Raw genomic sequence first — 16774 nt, forward strand, 5'->3', positions numbered from 1 at the left:
GCTCCAAAAGCTGAAGGGTTGACCTTGAGTCTCCCTTGGAGCTTTCTGCCAGAGGCTCCAGGTGGGACCGTTCTCCCCAGCTGCGTTGTAGAGTACATTTTTAACATCTGGCGCAGTCTGGACTGGTCCGAGGGCCACTGCATGAACTATCTCGCGTTTAATTTGCTCAAAGGCTTGTTGCTGCTCAGGGCCTCATTTAAAATCATTCTTCTTCCAGGTCACACGATAGAAAGGGCTTACAATCAAACTTAAAACAGAGAAAATAACTGTTACAGCTGAACCCAGGATATACCTCATGGGTAGCAGGTCAGGCCTTTGTTACTTGAAGACTACCCCAGATAACTATACAGCAAATAGTCACCAGTATGAAAATGTTAGTCCTTCGTAAGCACTTTACTTAATTCTGGTTTAGCACTTAGAGGTGTTAACTCTCTGCTCAACAAGTTACATTTATCCAAAGATAGATACTCAGACAATGTGAGAAAAATGAGATGCTTTACAGGCTAGCTTTCCATGAGTTTTAACTTTACCATATTTTCCTTCAAATTGGCAATGCTTTTCTTAGACTCTGATATTAAACATTCTAGCTCTTCTTGTAAACCTGAGTTTCAGGCATGCCTGAAAAGTCCTATCTCATGGACTGTGTTTTGTTATCAATACTGTTCGCCATCCATTGCATGTAACGCTTCAGTTAAACTCAAAATGCTTGAATAGAGAGAGGGGTTTTCACAAAGGTGAACCTTAGTTTTGGTGTGGCTGGTCTTGGTCTCCCTGTACATCGTTTGTAGATCATGGGAACAGATGCACTCATTCAGAGGATGTCTCTGAGCAGCTTTCTCTTTGTGTTGGTTGAACAAGGATACGCTTGAGGAGAGCAGTCTCACTGGGCTAGTTATATTTGCATGGTAGGGAAATATTCCTAAAGGCTTCTTTCAGTATTACGTGGAAATTGAGAGATTCCAGCATGTATCTTTAATTTTCAAATGCTTGTTATTTTTGTGAGAATGTTCGTCTTGTGGTGATGTTTCTGCTTTTGGAATTAACTTCAGGCCATCTAGGGAGGAACTTCATTGTTAAGAAACATAAGGAAATCTTTTCTAAATAATACTGTTTTTAATTGCAATCTCTTTGTGTCTTAAAGTGAACACCGACTTGATATGAAATAAAACATGTATTTTTCAGCACCCATATATACAAGAAATGTCACTGATTTTAAAGTAATGAAATTCAGGCTCTAAAGAATGTATTGTGTTATGTTTCGTTAACGTGATTAAGAAAGAAGCTGATGTTCAAAATACTCCAAATGGCTGCTTCAGTATGTTTCTGTCTATGAAAATGTGCTGTCAGTAATATGGTATTGTGAAATATTTTCATGGTTTAGGACAGAGTAGTAACTTCTACAGCACAGCCTTGAAACAAACAGAGCTGTATCTGTAGTAGTTACTATTTTAGTAATGGTTATTAAAGAGGAATTTCGTGACATGAAGGTCCTGACATGAAGGTCCAGACAAGAACACCCAAATATACTATTGCTTGAGCAAAGGAATAGCTTCATCATCAGGGACATTCTGAAGTTCAGCTTTTTCTGAAATAAAATATGTGGGTTTTGTGCATGTCTTTTCTTTTACAGCCAGATACATATGGAGACATAAATCCGTTTTTGATAAAAAGTTACTTGAGTTTTCTCATACACACATATATATAAATACAATATTTGAAGCTATCAATGACCTGAAATTAACCATGTGGTAAATGTGATTTGAAATACATAACATTGCCAAGATTGCTGACTCACTCCCAGGTGACCTAAGGGTAACTCAAACCAGTCTACTTTGCATTTTATAATAAAAATTGTTCTTTCAACTCACAGCATAGTTGATTCATTTGTGTTTCATAACTTTGAAAAGAAGAGAGATGCAGAGAAACTTTTATTATTAATTACTATATTCTTAAAATGGGAGAGCACTTGGCTGTTGTGAGGAGCGCAGTGACATGAGAACTGTGCTGTGGCAATCTCAAAAGCTTCAGAAAGCAAAATGAGTTTAACAGTTATATTAATTACATGATTAAAAGGCATGATTAAATTATTTAAAAACATTAATTACTGGAGAAAGTTAGGGTGTGAAATAGTCTTATCATGCTAGCCTAACTAGCACAGTCATACCAACTGTGAATTTTCTGTAGAGCATCAACAGAACAAAGTGGAGCATGTTTGGAACTGGAAGAAGAGAGTAGCAGTGATCAGCCTACTTTGAGCAGTATGTCATGGCTTAAGTAGAATCATAGAATACTTAGGGCTGGAAAGAATCTTAAAATAATCTAGTTCCAAACCCCCTGCCATTGGCTGGGATACCTCACACTAAAGCATAACACCCAAGGCTCTGTCCAAGCTGGCCTTGAACACCACCAGGGATGGAGCATTCATAACTTCCCTGGGCAGTCCATTCCAGTGCCTCACCACCCTTACAGTAAAGAACTTCTTCCTTATATCCAATCTAAACTTCCCCTGTTTAAGTTTGAACCCATTACCCCTTGTCCTGTCACTACAGTCCCTAATGAAGAGTCCCTCCCCAGCATCCCTATAGGCCCCCTTCAGATACTGGAAGGCTGCTGTGAGGTCTCCATGCAGCCTTCTCTTCTCCAGGCTGAACAGCCCCAACTTCCTCAGCCTATCTTCATACGGGAGGTGCTCCAGTCCCCTGATCATCCTCGTGGCCCTCCTCTGGACTTGTTCCAACAGTTCCATGTCCTTTTTATGTTGAGGACACCAGACCTGCACACAATACTTCAAGTGAGGTCTCCTGAGAGCAGAGTAGTGGGGCAGGATCATCTCCTTTGCCCTGCTGGTCACACTCCTTTTGATGCAGCCTTTTGAAGTAGTATTAAAAACTTCAAAACAAATTTTGAAGTAGTATTAAACAAACTGATAGGTGGACTAAGCATGGTATTTTTAAAACTAACCTTTAGTTACCTACTGACCTGGTCAGAGAGGATGCCATACGATCATCAGTTACCATTTAAAATTATTTGGAATAATTATTTAAGGAGCAATTTTGTATTTCAGCTATTTTAAATGTAAAGGCAATGCTTCGATCTCATAAGGGAGGGTTAAAAATTCAGATTGATAACACATAATGTGTCATGGTCATGTAAGTTAAACGATTTCCTCTGATTGTTTTTGTGCTAACTCCTTTTTAGGTGAAGCATCTTCTTTGCATGTCTTCATTCAAATTGTTCATGGTGAGGAAGGCAGCGGGTTAAACCCATGGTCTGCGATGTCAGTTATTCAACAGAGATGTAATGTGGAGGTGCAGCTTGGAAAACAAAACATTGCATTGAGTATTTTGTGGTTGTTAAGCTAGCAGACCGAAGCAGTCGTGGTCTCCAGGGAATCTGGAGGTGGGGTGTGTCGCTTCTGGAAAGAAATAATTTCATTGAAATATCACTGCAACTCAGCTCCAAGCTGCAGCCACAGTGTCTTGTGTCCTTACGTGCCTTTAACTTGTCAGCAGCGTGGTTATTACTGATAGATCCAATAATACTGATGCATTTTATCAGACGTGTCGCATAACTCAGCTGGCTAGCCTTTAGTGTTTTGATTTTGTACTTACTAACACAGGGCTTGGAATTAAGCTGAAACGAATGCCTAGAAATGAATTTCCTAGAAAATTGTCTGAATTCATTATTCGAAATAGTATTTATTTTTGTATCTTTGTAAAGAAATGAAAATCCAAGTATTCAGCTTTTAAATACAGTTCTGTATTTCCGTATTTAAAACACAAAGTAATTTTGCACTGTTTTTTGAGGGCATTCTATTGATACCTATGTGCAGTAGTGATTTTAGTAACCTCCAGTGGATAACAAAAGGTTCATTTTAAAATAACTTTTTATTTATAATCTTTGCATGGAAATTGTGTTCTGGAGAATGCAGGAAGCAGCAGCTGAGAAGCAGGGATGAAATGCTGTCTTTTGACAAGAGCTTGAAATCCTTGTATTCATCAATAGCAAAGCTGTCTTCAAAAATAATTTCTGTTACCCTTAACAGTACACTTCCAACCTAATACCTGCTTCTCAGTAGTGTAATAGAATTTTACTGTCTCAGCTAAGTAGAATGAAAACCCCAGATTGGGCACTGGGATACAGTAAAGCAAACTGTAATCCTGCTTCAGATAGGGGGAAGCTCTGCTTGGAGTGAGGTTGTTTTGGAGAGAGGATTATTTCTTGAGGAAAGAAGAGTGGATGGAGCCCTCGTCAAGAGGTCCACTTCACTAAGTGAACAGTTCTGCTGAATGAAACCAGGCAAGCCAATTTCCTGCCTGCCCCACCCCCACCTCCCACCCCCCCACCCCAAAAAAAAAAAAAAAAAAAAAAAGATTAAGCGTGGTTTGTTTTTTTTTCTTCTGTTGATAGATAAACAACTTGGCTATTAATAAAATTATTAGATATGGCATTATATATTCTTTATCAGACATAACGTAGCGAAGATGGAGTGAAGGGAAATAGAGTGCCAGGGTCCAGATCAAGCTGTAAGGAGCTGCAATTTGAGGAAAGCAGAAAAGTTATGAGGAATAACATTATGACCTTCTACAATTAGACTTCCCAGACTACTCCTGTCACATGAATGCCTTCCTATTACAGAGCAGAAATTAAACATTTTAGTCAAATGCATATCAATGGAACTATACCAAGAATTGATTGGGTCTTGTGATCCAGGTCTTTCAAATGGCTTGCTCCTATGTGACGAGTCTACGTTTTTGGGCACGCTCTTCAATTCATCCTAAGTAAATCACAGGTGCTTTCTAGAGGCTGTGGTTCTTTTGTATACAGCTGAGTGTTTCAAATGCTCTATAGAAGGAATAACAGCTTATTTAAATATATTTTATTTGTGTTTTTGTTTTTATTCAGAGCAGTGAGTAGTTTCATGTTATGTCTTTGGGAAAATGAGGTGGTTTCTAGTGCTTTATCACTGTAGTTCCTCTTAATATTTTTTTCTCTGGTTCATGGTAGGCAAAAGTGAAACATTATTTATAGTAACTAGCTAATGGCTTACAAACACTTGGTAAGTTGCAGACTGACATGTTTAAAATGGAAATTTGCTCATTTTGTTACAATATTTTTCTCTTAGTTTTGCGCTTTTTTGCGCATCAGGGACTGGTTAGAGGTAAACATGATGGCCCTAATGTTATCTGTTCATGTTTATTTACCTGAGTTCTCTTAATCGGCATTGCTGGATGTGATTAATGAAGCGGTACTGATTTGGAAAGATGTTTTATTTTCATATGAACTTCTTTGTACATTCATCTCAGAGCTATCAACTGACTAGCAAGAGTCTTATTTATTCTTAACATCAGTACGAGTTTTCAGTATGGCTTTTAAGGAAATAGCTACTAAAAATTAAACTTTCCCTGCCAACACTATGCTGCTGTCATCAGTGTTTCAAACTTGGTACCAAAAACAGTTGTTTCCCTGGATTGTCCTTTGCATTCATCCTTACATATTTGCTGTTCAGTTAAAATTACCTGTACATTAATGTCATATGAACATACACAAAACTAACCTGAGATGCTGAACATTTCTGTTCTTGTTTTGATTCAGCTGATTTTGATTCATCCTCCAAGACAGAATATTTTTGCCTGGTTACCGCATCTTTTGGTTGCATATACGAAAATATAATACTACTACTCATTCCATAATCTAAAAAAGACATCTAAATTAGGTTGTAAAGCTCAGTGATTTTAAAATAATAATGATTTATTTATTACAGGAACAAAAATGATCCTTAACACTATGTTAAGCGCTGGTTGTATATATATATTTCAGTACTTGAACTGAGGAGTGAATATATCTTAGTCATGTTAAGGCTTAGATGAAATGTAAAATGATGCTGCGTATATAGAAAGCAGCTAGTTCTTGGAATTGCTCTGTAGCAGATTTCTTATAAAAAGACCTCTCTTGATGAAACCCCTGTATTTCAGAAAAAACTGATCAAAGCGTTATTATTTCTGAAGATCTTGCCAAAATTTTTGTGACCTAACTTCTCTCTGAAGCAGGATTCAGAAGGAGAAAAGAAAGCTGAAGTACGTCCGTCAGTGCTTATAATAAATAGTTAGTGTTTTTTTTCTGATTATCACTCAAAATCAGATATGAAATTTAGGAATAATCAAAAGCAAGGCTTTCAGTTGCACCATTAAAGTAATTAGAGTCTCATCAGAATGAGTATAAGGAGTTCCTACAGAAGTGCTGCTTAGCCTTTGGACTTTGAGATCTGTTGTAAACATCAAGTTTCTTGGTTATTTTTCAGTTTTTTTTTTTTATTTATTTTTTTTATTTTTTTTATTGACTGAATGCACAAAAAGAGTGCATACTAAGTGAGGTTGCAGTAATATGCAGCCAGTTCTGCAATGGGATGTTTCTGCTTAGACTGTAAGATTGGTAAGGACTAAGGGCCATATTTCAGAGGCTGTGTCAGCCTGGAGATCACCCGTGAAAGCATCAACAGGCTGTTGCTTCTAGCAGTATGTGGAGGGGGTCACAACTTGGGGTGATGGAGACGTGTTCTCAGGTATACCTTCCTGACACGTGCAATGTGACTGGAAGTGGTATGAAGGGTGGGAAAGCATAGTTGCATCTACTGTGCAAATAGTGAGAGGAATGCTCTTCAAAAGGGAAAACTGTTTCAGACTTTACCTGTAGAAAATTTTTTTTCGAGGAAGAGACTCAGCCTAGCACTCTTGACAGCACTGACAAGCATCTGTGCCTTACAAAGTCTAGCTCCACTTCTTCTTACAAACCAATTATTAATGAAGCTCCTTCTTCACAGGTTTACAGCTGCTGCTGTGCTCTCAAAAAACTGATGCTCCTCTTCCTCTTTGATGACACTTTTAGTATCATTAAATCCTAAGAATGGGGGTTTTAACTTGCCTGCATCATGGATGCTGGTGCCAGTGGTTTCAGTGTCATATAGAGGCACTGCTTTGCCTGTGCATGCGGTCCAGCAGGGATATTTACTTGCATGGTCTTCACAGCACAACATACTAGTAACATGCAAATGCTTTGCCACAGCAGAAGGAACACAAGGACACTGCCTCTGAATGAGCTAGTAGCAGAAGGGGCTGGCTTGATGCTTGATAAAGGTGAAGAAGCGGGTACCAACAATCTCTACTAGTTCAGCAGGAACTAGGGCTGTCCAATTAAATCAGCAGATTTAAGGCTGGTGTAGCAGAGATTTATGGAGGAGGTTTGAATGACGAGGGAATTGAGTGGCTGTAGATCTGCCTTATATGTGAGGTTGTCCTGGGTTCGGCATTAGCAGTTATTTTTCTCATTCTTGGTAGCTGGTGCAGTGCTGTGTTTTGACTTTTGGCCTGGGAACAGCACTGATAACACCGATGGTTTTAGTTACTGCTCAAATGTTTTACTCTGACCAAGGACTTTCTGAGTCTCATGCTCTGCCAGGGCGGAGGGAAAGCCAGGAGGAAGCAGAGACAGGACACCTGACCCAAACCAGCCAAAGAGGTATTCCATACCACAGCACGTCATGCCCAGGATGTAACTGAGAGTGACCCGGAAGGGCTAGTACACTGCAGGGTTGGAAGAGGTATCGGTCAGTGCTCGGTTGGGTGGTGTTGGGGGAATTATCGGTTGGCTGGTGTTGAGGTGTTGTATTCTCTTCCCTTGTTATTTCCTTTATCATTATTATCATTGGTGGTAGCAGTAGTGATTTGTGTTACACCTTAGTTACTAAACTGTTCTTATCTCAACCCATGGGAGTTGCATTCTTTTTGATTCTCCTCTCCATCCCTCCGGGAGTAGAGGGAGGGCAAGATGGGGGGGGTGGGGGTGGGGGTGGTGGTGGAGTGAGTGGACAGGCTGTGTGGCTGGATTTGAACCACAACAGAGGTCCAGCTTTTCATATCAATCATCAAGCAGATTTCTTCATTCATCATTAAGTAGATTTTCCTTATTGTGGAAAAATTTAGGAACATGTGACAAAACTTCTTCATTTGGGTAAAAATAAGGGTGTCTTACTCTAAGTGAAATACCTGAAATTAAATACCCAGATCAATGAATGAGCCAGATGAGGATTTTTATAGATAAATTCCTTTCTTTGTAAAATTCATTGATTGCAACTGGAATTCTTCTGTGAGCTTCTGTCACAAACCTCTTCTTGTAATAGCCTCAAAAAATGACACATATGTTGCAGACTTCTCTCTGGATTTGTATATTTCAGATACTGTACAAATGGAAAAGCTAATATTTTATTTTATTTTGTTTACTTTGTGATTTCTCTGTTGTAAAAACAGCTTAAACTGTAGCTAGTTTTAATTTTTTTAACACAATCATCTATTTTACAATGTTAAGAGTAGCTTAGGTAGATCGAAGAATCACCACAATAAGTTTCATTCAAGTACACCATTTTAATTAGTAATTGTAAGGAGATATTGTGAGTTTTGTATTTTAGCTACAAAAGAAAATAGTTTTCTAATTTTAAGGAGGTAAGGTATTGTACGAAAAGATAAAACCATTTAAATTTTTCCTATTTCATCCTCTTATGAAAAGTAGGGAAACCAAATTGCAAATATTTAAAATGTCAAACTAATGGAAGCATAAATGATGAACAACTGGTAATGCATGCAAAAAGTAGCCATGGTTTGCTGTGGGACTATGAGAAAAGAACTGAATAATTCATTAGTATAGAATAAATAAGAGTATTTCACTGCAGGAGTTGCAGGTTTGTTTATTGATCTACCTGGTACAAGTTCTTAAAACATTCATTGGATAGCACAAGCTAGAAAATGTAATACACCTATAGTACTGAAAACGCTTTATTTCTGGTTTTGGGACTTCATTGCACATCAGTGATGAAAATAAAAAAAATAAATAAGAACACAGGAAAAAAACTTCAGTACATTAGATAATGAAAGATAGAAACTGAAGTTGCTGTAACGTCTAAGAGTGGACTATTGCAAAATGCCTACAGCGACAATATTCTTACACTTATTAGCAGTAAAAGTTACCTACTGTCATGGCCACTGAAACTTCTCATTGCTCTGTCCTCCTTCCTACTCAGAGATACAGAGGAGAGATGGTGTATATAAACAGCACAGTGTAATAAGTCTCAAATAATTAGGCCAATTAAAATCAATGCATTGAATACCTCCTTGAAACATCATAGTCCACAAGCAAAAAAAAGCCAACATTAGTAAATTATTATTAGTAATTTAATTTTGAGTAGCTAGCCTGAAGAAAAGAGCTAATTCCTCTGTAGTTGAGACCTTTTTCTCTGGAAAGCACAAGAACCAAGTCTGGATCACCTGCATGGTCTTCCACAAGACCATGCTTTTCTTCCCCCTTCAACATCACAAATGGTTTCTCCAATACCCAATCTGATAGCACTGGCTACCCTCACTCAGGACACCTCTTCAGAATGGGACCTTAAGCAGCAGGCTTTCTGAGGAGGATGTAGAAGCTCTCAGTCAACAGTCCTATGTGTTGGCTCATTTCCATCTCCTTTCTCCGTATCTTTTTCATCAACAAAGTTGCACAAAACCCACTCCTCCAAAAAGGACATATCTGCTTCACAGGAATTGACAACAATGTGTCTTGGTACATGTGTGAGGCAGACTTATGGTCATTCACTGCCATGTCTGTAGCTCAAAGAATTGCCCATTTCACCGGTCCTGGAGAGTTGCACGCTCATCTCCGAGGTTCACCAAGGAACAAAACTGGGTTCCTCTGGTATTAGTGCTAAGTCAGAATTAAAAATAGGAAAAAAACCCACCCAACCCACTATTAAGTCAATTATGAAAATGTATATTTCTTACAAAGCCTTGTTAGAGGGTTTAATAGCTAACATCTTAACAGATGTTAAGTACAATTTTCGTATTTTTCTCCCTGTTTTGGAATAATCATTATTGCCCTCTTTTTAAAAAAAATAACAAGTATATTTTACCATTTTTCCTTTTGAATGTGATTTTCAAAGTGTGGGAAACAGCACAAAGTCACTGGGAGCAGAGCCCAGTATCCCCATAGAATCACAGTATCAACTGGGCTGGAAGAGACTTCTAAGATCATCATGTCCAGCTGTTCCCCAGCGCTGCCAAGTCCACTACTGAACTGTGTCATATAGTGCCTAATCTACATGGTTTGTGAACGCTTCCAGGTCCGGTGATTCCACCACTGCCCTGGGCAGCCTGTTCCAATGCCTGACCACCCTTCTGGGGAATAAATTGTCCCTAATATTCAGTCTAAACCTCCCCTGGTGCAGCTTGAGGCCATTTCCTTTTGTCCTGTCACTTGTTCCTCGGGAGCAGAGACCAGCCACCTCCTGGCGATAAGATCCCCGCTGAGCCTTCTCTTCTCCAGACTAAACCCCCTCAGTTCCCTCAGCCGTTCCCCATCACACTTGTGCTCCAGGCCCTTCACCAGCTCCATTGCCCTTCTCTGGACCCGCTCCAGCACCTCAATGTCTCTCTTGTAGTGACGGACCCAGAACTGAACACAGGATTTGAGGCGCAGCCTCACCAGTGCCCAGTACAGGGGGATGATCACTGCCCTGGCCCTGCTGGCCACACTATTGCTGATACAGGCCAGGATGCTTTCAGCATTCTTGGCTGCCTGGGCACAAGCTGGCTCATGTTCAGCTCTGTCAGTCAGCATCCTCAGGTCCTTTTCCACTGAGCAGCTTCCCAGCCACTCTTCCCCAAGCCTGGAGCATTCCATGGGGTTGTTGTGGACCAAGTTCAGGACCTGGCACTGAGCCTTATTGAACCTCATCCTGCTGGCCAAAACCTCATCAACCATAGGAGCACTGCATCCTTAGAAGATGTGCCTTCCTTCTCTCTCAGGCATTCTTTCAAAACTCCTGGCAGCTCTGGCAGAGGCTGCAGTTGAGGGGGACATCTGAGATCCACTGAGTGCATGAAGACACTGTGACATACATTAATGCCTGGTATAGTTTAGTAGTGGGAGCAGGCATAATTGAAGCTGGGATGGAAGGCTTTTGAAAACTGTGTATCAGAGGAGGTGCTGCTTAGTATTTTTCTGATATCTGGCTTCTTAACTTTATTTTGCCTATCTGACTTCATCCTGTTCTTGCACAGTGATTTATTATAGTCTGTTTAAATGCTTTATTCTGTAGCATCAGCTCCATTGGACATACTACAGTGTGTATTACATAGTTGGTAAAGATGGGTACAGCTAAGGTATTACAGGGGTGATCAGGAATTAGCATTCAAGGAGGGCTGATCTTGTAGTAATGTTCATTGTTATTTGTGCTCCTTTAATGGGCTACTCCTTCTTAGTCAAGAGACTGCAGTGCAGGCTGTTTTGGACATTTTAAGATGCTTAGCCTTTTAATGTCATTGATTTTTTCCATCAGTGATTCTGCTGTTGTCATTCTTCATCTAGAAAACCTGTACATACGGAAGTAAGATCCAACATACTTCACTCAAACTGTCTGCACGTATTCATGGGTTTATTTGGCATTGTTACCTGATGCTCAGCTTAAACAGGTCAGGTTTTGCTTAAGAAAAAGAGGAAAACTTTGTCTTCTGTTTTCCTTTGGAAATGCAGATAATCTGAAAAAGGTTAGTGGACATTCACAGAAGCCATGCAAAAGAAGTATAACAAAATCATTTTGTTCTTTAGGAGTGATTTCTGTACATTCACACCACTTGCTTATTTCTCCCTCTGCCTGGGAGGCCAAGATACGGTGACAGACCTGCAAGAGACTTCCAGGGAGTCGCATGATTTTGCATGCATTTCAGCGATATCATAGTCCAGTCTATTGAACTTCAGGCTTTGCCCAAAGAATGGCAGTGGGAAGTGAGGAATGGTCTTTATGCGCTACAGTTTTATCAGCTAGCTTGGTTGGTTTGTGGTAGCCTCTCATGAAAAGGCATTATGATTCAAAAGTGTTTGCTACGTCCAATGCACCCAACTAGCTTTTCCTGTCAGTTGCAATTATCTGGTATTTTAATAGTGATCCTGCAGACCAGATCCTTGCACAGATAAGACTCTTTCTTGCAGGTTTTTCTAGTGAGTCAAAGTTTTACACTGAGTTCTGAAGCCAGCACCTTCTGCAGTCTTTGTATTTTAATGATGCGTTCTAGACTTTTATTTGGAAAGAGCATACAGCTTAGATGCTAAATATGCTACTGCTAGTTGTTCAGAAAGTTGATTCTAAAGCACAGCTAAAGCCATTGAAAACTCAGTGGTAATTAACTGAATGTTTCCTTTCTGCTTGGCTTAAAAAGGTCAGCCCTTCTTTCTGCCAGTTTTAACTCTTCCCAGCATTATTCTTTTTATTTCCTTGATAGTGTGCCAAACACCTGGAAATACAATTTCCAGATCTGCATCTTCTGGAAATCAAGTGTTGAGCATACAATAGAGTGATAAGTTAGTAAACATAAGCCATTCAGATTCTGTAGGGCAGATACTGGCAGGTAACCTGCAAATGGATCTCGGTGCGATGTGTGTGCATGAGTCCTTCCACAGAAGACTGTGAGTCTTTGTAGGTAATTCAGCCTTATGCCCTACAGAAACATACCACAGGAAGGAAGACTAGTAGAAATTAAAAGTAATTGAAGTTCCAGCCTTTGACAATGCTAACAGTTTGGCTTCCCTTTTTGTGACTATCTCCTGCTTGTAAATTGCCAGAAGCAATATTCTTTATTTGCTTATTCCAGTTGAAGGATTTGTAAAGGTAACTAATTTCATCCTCTGATTCACTTCTTGGAAATAGGTTTTTTCTTTTCCCTTCCAAAAATCGTAACCTGAATTCTTCTAATTTGTCATGGTGGTTATTTTTGGGGTTGGTAAAATCGTAAGTATTGTCAGCAGAACATTCCTTCTTGTACTGTTTGTAACAGAATCCTGTTTCGAAGCTTGATGTAGTTCTGAAAGAATATTACAGTCTGCTGAAATTATCTTTAGAGGGTTTTGAACTTGCTGATAACATGCATAAATTACTTTCTTTATTATCTGCTATGTATATCCTTGTGTATGCATGAGGATGTTTATACATATAAGTAAAAGTGTGCAAGTTACATTCACATCTGTATATGTAGAGACATACTCAGATGCAATACTTTTTAAAATCTAGAGATCTCTTTATTTGATGCGTATTTGTATGTCTGTGCAATCTCTAGCATCCTTCACCTCAACATTCGTTGGTTATATTAAGAAAATATTATACTTGTATAGACTAAGCACTATACAATTGCAGTTTACCTTCAGATGAATCAATGACATTATGACATACCCAGAGAATGACTGTCTGCATTTTGGTCAGGTTTTGGGTTTGGGTTTGGTTTTTTTTTTTTTTTTTTTTTTTTTATTTTAATTTCTTTTGGGGGGGTTAATGCCTACCATGCAATGACAAAGGGGTTTTTTTGGTTTGTTTGGGGTTTTTTTGGTGGGTTTTTTTTTTTGTGTGTGTGTGTGTTCTTGTTTTGTTTCTTCTAGGGATTTAATGCCTACCATGCAATGACAAAGGTTTATTCTTCCTTTGTTCTTTTCAGAGTGCTGCAGCAGCTCCCAGTCCAGTGCTAGGAAACATTCCCCCAGGAGATGGCATGCCAGTAGGTCCTGTACCACCGGGGTTTTTTCAGGTATTCAGAAAAATTATGATTACAGGAATTTCAGGATAGAAAATCCTCCATAATACTGTTTACAAGTCTGTAGAAAGGTCCTGTTCTAAACCATGTCTTGCTAATATGGTGCAATAACTGAGATTTTTTTTTTAACAAAAGTGAATAGGTGGAAAGAAAGGGATGACTCTGACAGACAAGTATTTAATATATGGAATAGGACAGCACAAGTTATTTCAAAATTTCAAGGATAAGAAATGGTGGAGACTGAAAATGCTTTGATATAATTTCAAAATAATGTCTTGTGATATGTACATTGCATTGAAAACTTAAAGTAAAATTGTTGTTGGTCATGTTTAGCCCTGTGGTAAAGCTACAGGCCAGATTTTTAAGCTGTTAGAATTAGAGGTAAGCAATTAAGAATTGTGTCTCCGTGCACACTGAAGATCTCAACTGTAATGCTTAAAAAAAACACAAGCCATGCATTTAGACCTTGTGTTGCTTCTATTAAGTTTTGTCATAAATGAAACTAAATACCCAGTTAGCACCTTGGACATTGAGTACAGAATGCTGTAATGGAAAAAATAGCAGCTGTTAGTGCAAGGCCAGCCTAACAATTGTAATCCAGAGATTACACTGCTCCTGTGAGCGAGCTCACATCTCCTCCTACCAAAACTCAATTGCTTTTCTTCATGCTGGCGAACTGTGGCTGTGCAGCAAGAGCAAAAAGTAGCAGCATCTCTAGCACTGAAACAGCTCTTCAGGAAGAACAGAGATTTGCACTTTACATACTTGATTTCATGATGTGAAAGAAACAACCCAGATATGCAGGATTGTGATGTGGGGAGAACATCGTGATAGGATGTTCCGTAACAGTAAAATGCTGAAGTCCAGGTAGAGACCAGTATCTTATTCCTTCTTCACAGAGATACATAGATAAAAGAAGCATGTTTCATCAGGGCAAAAAAAGGAAGAAGAAACGTTTTATTGATTTTTTTTAATCCCAGTGGTGATTGCATATAAATGGCCGTATATCAGAAGCCTTAATTTACACTGTATGTAAGTGACAATATTCTTTGTAGGTTCTCCTTTTCCCACAGTCATAGAGTTAAAAATTGCTCCCTGCAACACTGATACCAACAAAAAGAAACCCTGAACCTGGCATGAGCATGTTGTTTCCTTCATCAACTCAAAAGCTGAGACATGATTTTTAATACATGAATTAAAAGATATTTGCAAGTGAAGTAGAAAATATCTTACTTTTGCCAGTCAGAAAATCCTCAGGAGTTGACAGAACTGATTAATTACTTTATTTCTGCTTTTACTGTTTTGAACAGCTGTTTGGGTAGATTTTTTTTACACACGTTATCCTAATTTTTCTATTTTATAAATATTTCACTTTTTCTTATTTTAACCATCCACTCCAGTTTTAGTGTCAAAGGAATTAATTTTTCCTTTTATTGTTTTTGAGGACAATTAAGAGTGGGAAGGGAACAGATAGGACATGTATGAGAATTACAGAGGAAAGAAGAACTATTTTAAAGGTTTTGCAGAAGGAGAGTGTGGGAGTTTTGTTTTTAGAAGTGTGAAAAGACTTCTAGCCACTCTAGATCTTTAAAGATGATAGAAAGTTAAGTATGGGTAAAAGTTCCGTGTCTGTCAGTATCTGACTTCAGTCTTACTTGAAGTCCCACCAACAGCCTGCTCTTTTTGCAAGGCCTGGTATTGAAAATAAAAAGAAGAAAATCAATTTTCAGAGTAATGCAGTTTGTGACACTAGTCTGAGCTTTCATAAACTAAACAGCATGGCTAGTGAGTCTTCTGCAAGACAGGTTCCAAGATCTGATCTGCACAGTCTAGTCTCGACTGCTCCAGAGGTCACCCTTCACCTCTCCTTGAAACTGCCACCTTGTCTCTCTGTAGCATGCAGTGATCAAGATGAGTTACAGTTTTATCTGATAGAGATCTACGTTCCTCAGCTGAATGGGATTCTCAACAGGACAGATATTTTTCAAGCGGTTATTAAGGTTTTGCTGTAGTCATCTGCTTAAAATATACGTAAAGAAATAACATGCTGGTTAGCAAATCCAGGTTTGATAGCAGATGCGTTGATATGGTTGGGAGCAAACCCAGCTCCCAGCTGGCAGCTAACAAGGGGAGCCAAGCCAAAATCCAGTCAGTTACCTAACAGCGTACTGAAACTGTAAGGTGTGTATAGAGCAAACATGTACAGACAGTCCATGACAATGTGTTGTGGTGCTGGAGTGAGTGTTGTGAAGAAGCAGTTAATATATCTGGTTGAAATACCTTCAGATGGAGCTAAGTCTTATCAATGTCAATTTATCGGAGGACAAGAAAATACACTGGCAGACATAGCACTGTATGTGAACTTTAAAAGTTGAGGAGCATCATCTGCTGGCATAAAAAGCAGGTGAAACAATAAGGAAGAAAGAGAAACTCATGCCTACTTCTTTCATAGCTGCTTTCTTTCCAGTAAGCTACTTTTTTTAACTAGACAATCTGTTCTGTATACGCTTCTGCAATTCCTCTGATCCCAACTGATCACAGGAATAAACCGAATCACAGAAAACACTTTCATAGAGTGAATCCCAGACTGGTTTGTGTTGGAAGGGACCTTAATCCTCATTCAGTTCCAGCCCCCCGCCATGGGCAGGGGCAGCTTCCACTAGACGAGGTTGCTCCACGCCCCATTCAACCTGGCCTTGAATATTTCCCGGGTTGGGGCAGCCGCAAGTTCTTTGGGCAACCTGTTCATCTGTTTTCATATGAATACTGACAGATTTTAGCTTTTCCATGAAATGCTGGTTTTCTTTCACTGAAAGTTGAAGATTCAGACCTGCAAATCGCTCCTAAATCGCGAAAGTGAACAATTTTGGTTTTTAAGAGAAGATTATAGAAACAGTGGGAGAACTGTTCTTATGTCTACTTAGTTCACTAAGACTTTGCTCTACAAAAACATAAAAACTTCTCAAGTTTTTACAGCCTGAAATTCATTTATAAGATCATCCTGGAACGATAGAGTTGCCTTTTGTTGCTTTCAGAAAATGTTTGGATTGGCCTAAGGTAAACCTGTTGACAGCTCTGTACCGTACAGCTCTGCTTGGCTAGCTCAGAATTGCTAGACAATTTAAAGTAATTTCATTTCTTGTGAGTACTAACTC

General features: G+C 39.1%; 1 protein-coding gene across 2 annotated transcripts in view; it reads left to right on the forward strand.

Annotated features, from left to right (window-relative positions):
• The window catches only part of SSBP2 (single stranded DNA binding protein 2), a 172383-nt gene that overhangs the window by 100821 nt on the left and 54788 nt on the right, over window positions 1-16774 (forward strand). Inside the window, exon 5 of one of the 2 annotated variants that reach the window (XM_065661183.1) lies at window positions 13524-13613. The exons of the other annotated variant lie outside the window; for it this stretch is intronic. Coding sequence (XP_065517255.1) covers window positions 13524-13613 — 90 coding nt within the window. The remainder of the gene's footprint in view (window positions 1-13523; window positions 13614-16774) is intronic. 2 annotated transcript variants of the gene reach the window in all.

Source organism: Lathamus discolor, chromosome Z (assembly GCF_037157495.1).
Source record: "Lathamus discolor isolate bLatDis1 chromosome Z, bLatDis1.hap1, whole genome shotgun sequence".
Taxonomy (NCBI): domain Eukaryota; kingdom Metazoa; phylum Chordata; class Aves; order Psittaciformes; family Psittacidae; genus Lathamus; species Lathamus discolor.